The sequence below is a fragment of the Theobroma cacao genome, chromosome 1, assembly GCF_000208745.1.
Source record: "Theobroma cacao cultivar B97-61/B2 chromosome 1, Criollo_cocoa_genome_V2, whole genome shotgun sequence".
Lineage (NCBI taxonomy): Eukaryota > Viridiplantae > Streptophyta > Magnoliopsida > Malvales > Malvaceae > Theobroma > Theobroma cacao.
In genome coordinates, this window is record NC_030850.1 from 29,071,306 (window position 1) to 29,083,588 (window position 12,283).

At 33.3% G+C, this 12,283-nt stretch overlaps 1 protein-coding gene across 1 annotated transcript; it reads right to left on the reverse strand.

The window, feature by feature from the left end:
* Window positions 8,411-11,978, reverse strand: LOC18613270 (pentatricopeptide repeat-containing protein At3g63370, chloroplastic). The gene has a single exon (XM_018113856.1). The coding sequence runs from the start codon at window positions 11,769-11,771 to the stop codon at window positions 8,871-8,873; it is 2,901 nt and encodes a 966-aa protein (XP_017969345.1). The 5' UTR covers window positions 11,772-11,978; the 3' UTR covers window positions 8,411-8,870.

Sequence of the window (12,283 nt, forward strand, 5' to 3'; positions counted from 1 at the left end):
CTTTCAAAATGCCAAGTAATAGTTTTTATGTGCTTGAGGTAGGTGGCTAATTGAAAATTTTGATTTTTAAGTATTTTTAATGAAACTAAAACAGTAAAAATGATCACAAATATTTGAAATAGTTTTTAGTTAGATCAATGCGGGACTTAGACACCAATAAACTCAAGAATTTGAAATTTATAAACTTAAGATTTGAAAGGAATTTTTTTTTTATTTTTAGTCGAAATAGGTGTTTTAGATAAGAAAATTTGTATTTTGATTTATGAAAACATATTAGAAACACTTTAATAAGAGCCAAATTGTCAAAAAAAAGAGTTGAGAATATTTGAAGTTTTGGTTCACAAGTAACAACATTTTAGGCATTAAAGTGTAACAAAATTTTTTTGAACATGGTATGTAACAACAATATTTTTTTCAACATGACGTGTAATAACATTGTTTTCAACATAACGTGTAACATGTTTTTGTACATGATGTGTAATAATTTTTTTTTCAACATGTCATGTAACAATCTTTTTTAATCATAATATGTAACATATTTTTGTACATGATAGGTAATAATAACATTTTTTCAACATAATATGTAACATCATGTACACTTGAATATAAAGAGATTTTATTAAGGGTAATTTTGTCTAACTTGATTAAAAACAATAAAAATTATAAAAAAAATTATTTTTGAAAACATCTTATTTTTGAAAATTATTTTTTAAAATGCCCTATTAAGTTAAGTGATGATCCTTCATTTTGAAATCATTGGTGGGTGATGTTGGCTAACTTCAGTTGCTTTCCTGATCAAATGTCCTACAACTATGATATAATTCTTAATATTATCCTTTATTATGATAACTAACCTTCTCCCCTACTTATTATGAACTACAATCTTTCTTTGAAATTGTTATTATATGGATATCTGTAACCAACTTGATAAAATAGAGTTTAGGTTAGAGGCGGAGGGGGGCTAGTGGGGCAGTCCTAATAATTTTAAAAATTATATAACTTTTTTTTATTTTCTTTGAAATTTTATAATTTCACTTTTACAAAAAATTTTAAATTTTTCTAATATATTTTTATTTTTTTGGAATTTTATAAATTTACTTTTACAATAATTTATTATTTAGTGAGATGCCCTTACAACAATCAGTCAACAACCAAGTTTAATAGGACTAAAATAAAATCTATTACAATAAAATTATTCCCAAACCTCAATTTTTCAAAATCTCACAACCATTACCTCTTATACTATAAAAACAAAAAAAATATATATCATTTTTTTTAATTTTTTTGCTTGTCAGCATTTTCTATGCAAAGAACCTCTAATCAATAATTTAATTTTCATATCATAATAATTAGTAAGTTTGATTTATTTATTTATTTATTTTATTTTTAATATCTTCAACTTTTAAATTTTTTATTTAATAATTTCTATTTAGCGATTTTGATTGAAGATTTATCCTTTGAACCATTTTTTGTTGAAATCAACAACATAAGGATTTGATTAAGCACCTAAAGTTAGTTGTTACTTATTTATTTAGATATTGCTTTATTGCTTTTCTACAAATTAGTTGTTTTTTTTCTCCTTAGATTTTTATGAACAATTAAATTTTTTATTCAAGATTGCTTCTTCATTAAATTGTTTACTGGTATTGTATTTAATTTTTTTGATTGATTTTAAAAAATTGTTTCCCATTGAATTATTTATTGATAGCTCTTACTATATTTTAAGAGATTGCTTCTCATTGAGATTTTTTTATTATATTTATTAATTTTTATTTGTTATTAAATTTATCAAAAAATTGAAATTATTGCCATTATTAAATTTTTATGATTCTACTAGTTAATTCTTTGAGTAAATTATTAAAATTAATTCTTTTAAATAATTTTAAAATTTATTTGTATAATTTTCATATAAACTTTTTCTATAACTTTATATTTTTGCCAAACATTGAACTTCTAATATAATTATCTTATAAACATTGTTTTCAGCTCTTCACCCCCCAAACACAAAATTTTAGTTCCGCCACTGGCTCAAGTACTCTATATTCGATTATGGGACGAATTTAGGTAATACTTTTAAGACTTGACTCAAGTTTGGGATGTAAATGAGTTGTTATATGAGTATTCACAGGTGCCCAATAACGTAAGATTCGAGTAATCTATATTCGATTATGAGACAAATTTAGATAATGCTTTTAATATCAAGTCAAAATGTAAATGATTTGTTATTATATAAGTATCCACCGATGTCTTAACTCGATAACGTAAAATTCGAGTAATCTATATTCAATTATGCGATGAATTTGGATAATACTTTACAAACCCAACTTGAATTCAAGAATGTAAATGAATTGTTATATAATTATCCGTGAATATATAACCCGATAATGTAAGATTCGAATAAACTATATTCGATTATGGGATGGATTGAAATAATACTTTTAAATGACTCAAATTCGTGTAAGTTTCCAGCATCACTTTTAAGATACTGTAAATTCAAACTCATATATAAATATAGGGCAAATTTGGATAGTGTTTTTAAGACAACTCTAACTGGACGATGTAAATAAATTATTATTATTATATGAATATCCACGAATTCCCAACCCCATATCGTAAGATTTGAGTAATTTATAATTAATTATGAGATAAATTTGAATAATGCTTTTAAAACCCAACTCGGGTTAATAGATGTAAATGAATTTGTCATTATATTGGTATCCACATGAACCCAACCTGATAATATAAGATTCGATTATAAGATAGATTTGGGTTATATTTTTAAGACATGAATTTAAATAATGTTTTTAAAACTTGACTCAGATTCAGGATATAAATGAATTGTTGTTATATGAATATCCACCAATATCCAACCCAATAACTAATAATCTATATTCAATTATAAAATAAATTTGAATAATACTTTTAAGAGCCAACTTGAGTTCAGGTAAATTTCAAACAACACTTTTAAAGTATCTTATATCTGAACTCAATTTTTTATACATATATATCCAATATCATATATAATATTTCACAAATTTGTAATTGATGCTCCTTACTTTCGTAACATTTGTCATCTTAACCAACTCTTTTTTTAAAAAAATTAATTTTTTATATAATTTATATTTATTTTAATTATTATTTAAATTATTTAATCAAATATTTAATGAATTCAAATAATTAACACATAATCATATAATACTCAAATTTAATTTTATATAATATTTTATAATTTTATTTGACATTTAATAAAATTCAAATACCTCTTACTTAAATAGAATCGATTTAAAGGGCTTCAAAAAACATACCATACCTATTTAAATCTCTAAAAAAGCTGGTTATGGAAGAAATTACTATTACTACTTAAATTAGATACTCAAGTTTCCATAAAGGTAAAGGACGAAATTAAAGTAGAAAGGGTCAAAACTAATTAAAAACCTTTATTTTACTAAGTTTACCCCAACATTAGCTCCAAATTAAGTAAAATGATTGAGCCTGAATTTATTATCAAATTGGCTCATCGATGCTTTTTGTTTTCAAGTAAAAACAAAATTTTAACTCAACTTACATAATTTTTTTTACTCAATAATCAAATTATTCAATTAATCCATATACTTCCTAGAAATTATAAATTTAACTTTTAAACAATAATTTATATAAATTAAATCTAGACATTTCTAAAATTATTAATTTCAATTCAAATTTCAACAATGTTAAATTATAACTTTATAGTTGTGTGAGTTTACTCAAATCCTTCTTTCGTTCGAAGTGATCAATTACAAAATAAAAATTTTGAAAGAAAAAAGTGATCTACCAGTTGAAGGTTTCTCTCAGAATTTCTTTTCGCAGTAGTAGGGAAAGTGGTTTGTCCATCGACAATCATATCAGTAAACGCCATATCAACAAGTATCATGTCCACATATATCAAACCAACATATTTACCGATATTAAAATTTGAATTAAAATTAACAATTGAAAAACAACATAAAAACTCATAAAAATTATTATAGAAAGATTAAATTCACATTTTTAATACAATATAAGAAACAATTACATAATTTAACCAAAAACTGAAAAACATATTTATTTGATACCCACCATTTAAAGGGTTCAGGCAAATACCACTGCACCAAATACATTCGAAGAAAACAAAAAAAGAAGTTAATTCAATTGCTCGAATCATAGTGAGGACAAATAACAGTTGTTAAACCAAATTTGAGTTAACTGATGGTTGCCATGAATTGTTGTACGGCCTCTGATTTCATTATTTTTTCACAAAATTGAGTGAATGAGTTTGATCGGCAACGCTTATTGTACTATAATAGAAACATTAATATGCTCAGACTCACAACACAACACAACTCAACTGTCTAATCGAGTAAAGAATAAGACCTACCACTGCTTCAAAATTATGTGAAAGCATCCTTTGACAAGCAAAAACTGGGAAGTCAGTTTTACATTTCCAATAAACAGTTTACATTTTGTTTCTTTATCTTTAATGCATTGAAGGAGATTAAGGACCACAACCAGAAAAGGATAAGAAAATAAATTCTGTTTACTCCCTTTAGGTTCCTCGAGGATTAGGAGTACAGGACAAGTTTTTCTCGCTAGCTTTGATTATCCAGGCTCCTCATTAATTGACCTCTAGAATGATACTAGAGCTCTAGGCACAACACAAAGACCATGATCTCATGTCCGAAGGAAACAGGCTTAATCTTTGGATCATCCAATCAACATAGCATCAATATTAAAAGAAAACTAATATTCCCAAGTCCTGATACAACTACTTTTCTTTTTCTTTTCTTCTATTTTCTGGGGAGGGGAGGGACTAGGGAGGGAGGGAGGGAGTCTTTAAAATTAAGGTCTCATAATCATATAAACCAATTCAGCATCATTGACCAGAACAATTGAACCTTGGAAACTTGAAATATGAGGTTTAGAGTTCGCACATGGGACTGCAAATCTCCATACAAATGAATTAAAGCTATGCTAGTATAAGATAAGATCAGCTGGCAATGTGTTAAAAGGAACGCGTAAAACAAAAACAAAAACAAAAGGAAAGGGGAAAAGCAAAAGTCCGGAAACGCATGCTAGGGCCTTGACATTTCAAAACAAAAGGTATAGTAATGTACTTACACAGTCTTTTCTTATACTTGCCCTTCTGCTTTTCCTTTTTCTTGGATTGGGAGTTTCATCTCTGGAGAATGTTTGGAATCTATTGGGTCCCCAAGTAGGAAGGAGTGAGGCTGTCAGAGCATGACCTAGCTAGGGTTAGCAACATAGCCTTAGCACCCCCTTTCACTCACTAACCAAAGATAGATCATGCTGGCAGCTTCACTTTTTCCACTGCAGAATTCTCCTCAATACTTGCATTAAAAGGATATGGTCAACAGTATATATTATAAAAAAAGAATTAAGACTAAAAAACTTGGTGGGATATTCTTCATGATTATGAGGATCTAGAATAAGTTGAAAACACAGTAATGAAGCTTCATGTGCCACCTGCTACAGACTATGGAGTGATAGCTGATATGGAAAAGAAGAGATAGGAAAACCCCGGGTAGTTTTGAAGAGGATCCGATAAAGAGCACATAGGTCAACACTGGAGGTGTAGTAAAACATACGTCTTAGTAGAATAAAACTGAAAAAATGTTAGAAAAAAGAACAGAAAGCTCTTCAGAGTTAACTAGCTTGTAACAGAAGAGAAAGACGGCGAGACAAGTTATGATTTATGAAATAGTAAGACCTGGAAGAAGAGAAACAGAATAAGGAGAAATATGATAAAGACATAGCTCAGAAAATGATACCTTTTTTTTTTCAAAAAAAAAGATAAAATAAAGCTTATTTGGATGAGACGCTGAAGAAGATAATGCATTAAGCAGAAAAGAAAAATAGAAAGAACCAACTCTTTTTGTCAAAATAAGAAGAGTGGAGACAACAGGGAAGAAAAGATAGAAGGAAGGACAGAAAAGAAGAAAGCAGGGCGTGGAGATGATGGTGGAATAGATTGGTGAAGCAGAAAGCAGGTACTGCAATTATTTATAGGGGGGAGGGCTGAGCGTGAAATGGCATTGAAAAGAGGGAAGAGGTGGTAGATGCGTAGAGAGAGTTTCAGGAAGACATAACCCACCTCGCAGAACAGTGAAGTAAAAGATGCATGATGAGGACAGCTAAGAGAGAGAAGAGAGAAACCTAACAAGGCTATAGACATAGATGTATCATAAGGGGGTAACAGGTGGTAGAAAAATAGGGCGGCATGGCAGGTGGGGGCTTCTGCGCTCATCTCTGGGTACCCACTGTAGTAACCATAGACTGTCTAGTAGAGGAACATAGGGTTCGTACCTCATTTCCCATTTGACTGTTCCTAATCACTCAACAGGGGCATAAGGGGCACTGCCTCGCAATTATTGGGATCCATTTCAAAAAAACTAGTAAATTAAATCATTTTCTTTTAGAATTTCAATGCGTTATTTTGGACTACTTGGGGTGGCCAACCCAAACAAGTTCGTTTTTGTGTCTTTTTCTCATCTCTTAAAATTTGCTTCTTTCCTTTCTTTCTAAGCTTTGTTCAAAGCTCAGTTGTCAATTCAAGTTTGCTGGTGATTTTAATGCTACTTCCCGTTCATCGAGACAAAGGAAGGAAAGATAACCAAACCCCAACAATAATATTTATGCCTAAGGAGAGTTGCCACCTTGTAGTTGTAGATGTTAGCTTTAGCACAGAATAACAAATGAAATGATACAGTGGCTGCGTAATTACCAAGAAGTTTGTTTGAGCTAGAAAGAGGGTAAGGAAAATATGTGAGGATGACAGGACTGAGAAGTGAATTAAAAGAAGAAGATGAGAAGATCAGAGTTGAGTGATTAGTGAAGGTGAGGTTTCGTACGTGTTAGCAATGTAATGGTTGCCTTCCTGGCTTATGCATCTCTTTTCTCTGACTTTTCAATGCATGGTTAAAGCTTTGGACTATTCATACATTATTATTATTTCAAGCCTTCTACTCCAACACCCTGTTCAAGTCTAACTATCAGTTTCCTAGGGTTCTCGTTCCATTTGGACTACCCAGTTTTCTAGGGTTCTTTTGGGAGGGAGGGCAAAGGGATGAGTCTCCATGCCTTGATAATTTTATGAGCACATGGATTCTCTAGGAGATGCAGTTCTTGCACCCGCCTGCCCCAACTCGTACTTCAATTCGCGATGCCTGGATCAACTAACTCAATAGTATTTCCACTTTCAACTCTCTAATACTGAATTAACAATTTAAATGTAAATTCCATACAAACAAATGTTTCACTCTAAAACCCATGCTCGGATCACTAGGATAGCCCACATTTGTTTTAAGACTACAATCATGCAAGTCTCAAAAAAGAACACCTTAATCTTAAGATTGTTTATTAAAGTATCCACCCAATCTTAATATCTTGTACAAAAAAAAGAAATGAGCCACTTAATCTGGGTGGCTAGGAAGAGGAGTTGCCAATGTGCAATGAGTGAGGCAAAATTGATGATGAAAGAAACAAAGGATGTAAACATCTTAAAGTTGAATATGGTTCCAATCACGATGAATGCAACTACACAAGTGATTTAAACTAATCAATATCTAGATAGTGAAAGCGCAAGAACCCCAATTAAGAAATAGCTGTGTTTTGGCAGCTAGTGTAACTTTCTGTTACCTTCATCTATCCCTTTACATATACACACAAATGCAGCAAGCTAGCTATGCATCTGTATCTCTGATCTGTAACTGTATCCGACTCTCTGATGAAAGTAGAATTGCTGTGGTCCTATCTAGTGGGACTTCCATAGAGTGGTCCCTGTGGCATTCATCATTGTCCTTTGGTACATAAAGTGCTTGATGGAGATAGGGCCGGCAAATCTCGTCTTCTCTTGGTATGATAACACACTATGTTCACTGCAACAGCACACACTATATTTCACTGCAACAGCACAAAACAGGTTAGCTTCACCTCGATATGAAACAGACCCAAAGTTGCAGGATATTGCCTTCAAATCTGGGTAGAATGTTTAACCTTTTACTCCAAGAAAGACAGGGAAAATTATATCCTATAATATCCTTGTTTTCCCTCATAAGGGGCATCCTAGCTACCAGACATGCACCAAGAAATAAATGCTTTTCTGGTGGGGTTTACATGCAGAATTGACATCCAAAATGAAATGTATTAGTATCGCATCCGTATTGAGATCCCTTTGCCCTTCTCACTTTTAGAACAAGTCAGTCTCTCAATTACTATGATCACATTAATCAATCCTTACTTTCCCTTAGCGCACGAGTGGCCACCCACAGCAGAGCATAACTGCTGACCAGAAACTTTTGTATAGCAGCTTCACTGCATTTTCATAGGGCAAATTAATTTTAAGGTTTTGATTAATACTCTAGAGGAAACAAGACTCTGGAAATTTACAAAATCTTTATTATTTCATATTTTCAGTCGAGTTCAGATCATAATGTACAACAATGATGAATCAGCAATGGCATGAACAAAAATGGGAACCAATATGGTGGCATATGCATCACTTTTTTAGGCACTCCTTGTAGCATGGCGAGCGCAATTTCGGTCAGAATCATGGTTTTCTCAATGCGTTCTCACAATAATCTGACATTCAGATTTACTAAAATTCCATTAACCCTCGTCAAAGTGCTGCTTCACTCCAGAGTTCTTCTCCACCCCTTTCCTGAAGTCAAATTTTTAGGTTATCAATAATCTCTATCTCTGTTGTTTGCAATCTGACCATGTGAGACTTGAACCACAGGGGGAGACAGAACCATGGATTGATCATTTGAGAGTGATTCCAATACCAGCAGCAGGAATGAAGAATAAAAGCCTATGATTTGAATCATTTGGTGTAACATTTACCAGAAATCCCCACAAGAACAAACCCCACCCTCAAAATGGTGAAATCTATTGGCATCCCTCACAACAAGTTCACGTCCAAAGAGTCCAGAAACTAGCTTACAGAAAGTATGACAATCACCACAGATACGAAGATTCTTTGTAATCCGAATAGGGGTTCCCTCAGCAGTCCTAAGCAAACCATATGCAATGGCCAACCTTTCACTGTGTCCATATAGCATTATAACTTTCTCATTTTCCTCCACGTTGTGCAAAACAAACTTTGTTTGAGCCACATAACCTCCTTCCTTCTCTAGCTTTTTCGTGACTTGATCCAATTTTTTATTTATCTCGAGACACTCTGGGTGCGACTTGTCTCTTGCCATGAAAGTATGAATCCTGTTCCCTACCTCAATCCAGCTACATCCAGGATTCTTCTTCAGACCTCTCTCCTTCATTCTAGTTCTAATTTCCTCAGCATCTTTACATCTTCCTCTTGCTGCAAAGACATTAGAAATGAGCACATAATGTCCTGGATTCTTGGGGTCTAACTCCAAAAGTTTATGGGCTGCAATTTCTCCTAGTTCTTTGTTTGAGTGTACTTGGCAAGCCCCAAGGAGTGCACACCAAATTTCAGCAGTGGGTTCCATCTGCATGCTTTCCACAATTTCATATGCCTCTTCCAAGCAATTTGCTCGACCAAGGAGATCAACCAGACAAGCATAGTGCTCTGTCCATGGTTCCAATTGATATTCATATTTCATAATCTCAAAAACTCTTCTACCTTCATCAATCAATCCTGAATGACTGCAAGCATATAGAACTGCCAAAAAAGTTACATGATCTGGAGTGAGGTTTTCCTTCATCTTATTAAACAAATCAATGGCTGCTTTTCCATGGCCATGCATTCCATATGAATTAATCATACTTGTCCATAGGACTAAGCCCTTATTTTGAACAGACTTAAATACCTTGTACGCATTCTCCACCATTCCACAGTGAGAATACATATCCACAAGAGAGCTGGCGATGGATCCTTCTAGAATGAAACCTTTCCTAATAACAAAACTGTGGATTTCTTTCCCGTTCTTCAAGCCAGACAAATTGGAAGCACCAGAGAGTAAGCTTATTAATGCTACAGAATCAGGCTGAATACCAGTTTTGTTCATAATGTGGAACAGTTTAAGAGCTTCATTTGCGAGCCCATTACGTACACATGCAGAAATCATGCTTGTCCATGACACAACATCTTTAAACTTGATCAATTCAAAGGTTTGCACAGCATAATCTATGTTTCCACACTCTCCATATACATCAATGATTGTGTTTTCTAGCACAACATCAGACAAGCCTCTTCTCATAATGTAACCATGAATTTCTTTAACTTGGGACACGCATTTCACTTCACTACAAGCCAGCAGTAAGCTACCTATCATCATTGGATCAGCATCCATACCAACTAGTTGCACTTCTCGGAATGATTCAAAGGCCTTTAAACCATAATTGTTTTGGGCATAGCCAGCAATAATAGTAGTCCAAGAAATAATATCTTTGTAAGGCATCCTATCAAAAGCACGGCCCATATGGTTCACACAACCACACTTTGCATACATATCTATAAGAGTATTTCCAACCTGTAAATCGAAATCAAACCCATATTTTATTGCATGAGCATGCAATTCCCTTCCATTCAATAAATAACCCAGTCGCCCACAGGCTACAAGGATGCTTATTATTGTAACCTGGTCAGGTTTTTGACCAGCATTCAGAAAATCATGGAAGAAATACATAGCTTCATGGTACATACCATTTTGGATAAACCCTGTAAGCATAGAATTCCGCGATACTTTATCTTTCTCATCCAATTCATTAAAAATTCTCACGGCCTCACTCATCTTACAACACCTGACATACATGGAAATCAAAGCATTGGCAACATAAACATCAAGATGCTGAGTTGATTTCAAAACAGCAGCATGTATCTCCATACCTAATTTCCTAAAGGAATAATCCGCACAAGCCTGAAGAGAAGCAACGAAAGTGTAGGTATTTCTGTCAAGACCAGCCTTTTGCATTTCCCTGAAAAGTTTCAATGCTTCCATAGATTTCCCATTTGCAGCATATGCTGAAACTATAGAATTCCATGACACAACATCATTTTTTTGAGCCATTCTCTTAAATAATCTCCTTGCTCCATAAAGATCATCACATTTTGCATACATAGCAACTAAAGAGTTGGCGACAAAAACAGTAGAACTACATCCAAACTTGACAGCCAGGCCATGAATTTCAGTCCCTAAACGGAGATTTTTAAGCAAACTACTAGCTTTAAGCAGAGAAGGAAAAGTATAAGCATCAAGAGAAACTCCCAAAACCCGCATTTGTTTATACGTTTCAAGAGCTCCCAAAGGTTCCCCGTTTGAAACATAAGCTCCAATCATAGCATTCCAAGTAAAAATACTTCGCTGACCCATTTGATCAAACACTTGCTCAGCATTCTCAATTGACCCGCATTTCCCATACATAAACACAAGTTTAGTTCCTAAAAACACGGACTCAGACACAGACCAAGATTTTATAACGTGGGCATGAATTTGTAGCCCTTGAGAAAGAGCTTTCTTGTTGGCACAAAGCTCAAGAACCGGGGCATAAATCTCATCTGGGTAATCGTTGAAGGAAACAGAAAGTGATCGGAAGGCTTCCTTGAGGTTTCCTCGTAGGCAAATGTCTTTCAAAGTATTGGGCTGATGAGGGAGTGTTGGGATTTTGAGAGGTGGGTGTATCTGGGTTTGGGGTAACATGGGGGGATGCACCAAAATCGAAGAGGAATTATTGGTGTAGACGTGAGCGAAAGGAGTTGGCACTAGAGAGTGCGTGCATGAGAAGACGAGGCGGGGCGAAGGATAAGACTGCAGGCGCATGAGCAACGTTATTATGCGACTTTTGGGTTTGAAGTATATATACAGGAACTTGGCATTCACGATCGATTAGAACTTCGTGAGATTACTCTCTACTCTCTCTGTTCTCTCCGTCTTATTTTCCGTCTCCACCGTTACGCCTCCTCTGCCATCTAATTGATATGATATTTCTCACCACTTAACGACCGCTTCGACCTTCTCGTCTACAGCCTTCTCTACTATCTAATCGGTATTCCTCCACGTCTCATTTTACTTATTAGAACACACTCTCACTCCTTATCACAAAAATTTAATATTACTTGTACTATAATAACTTATTAATACACTATTATTGTAATTGATATGTGACTTGTTAATAAATTATATATTAATATACTATTAATAGTTTAACATCATAATTTGTTGATTTTATATTGAATTTTTTAAAAAAAATATGATTTACAAAAATTAAAAAAAAATATTAATTTTTTCCTAAAATAAGATTATATTAAGTATAAAACAAATATAATGCCAAT

Excerpts from the sequence above, each read along its gene's own strand:
- LOC18613270 (XM_018113856.1), bottom strand. The coding sequence starts at position 11,771 with ATGCGCCTGCAGTCTTATCCTTCGCCCCGCCTCGTCTTCTCATGCACG.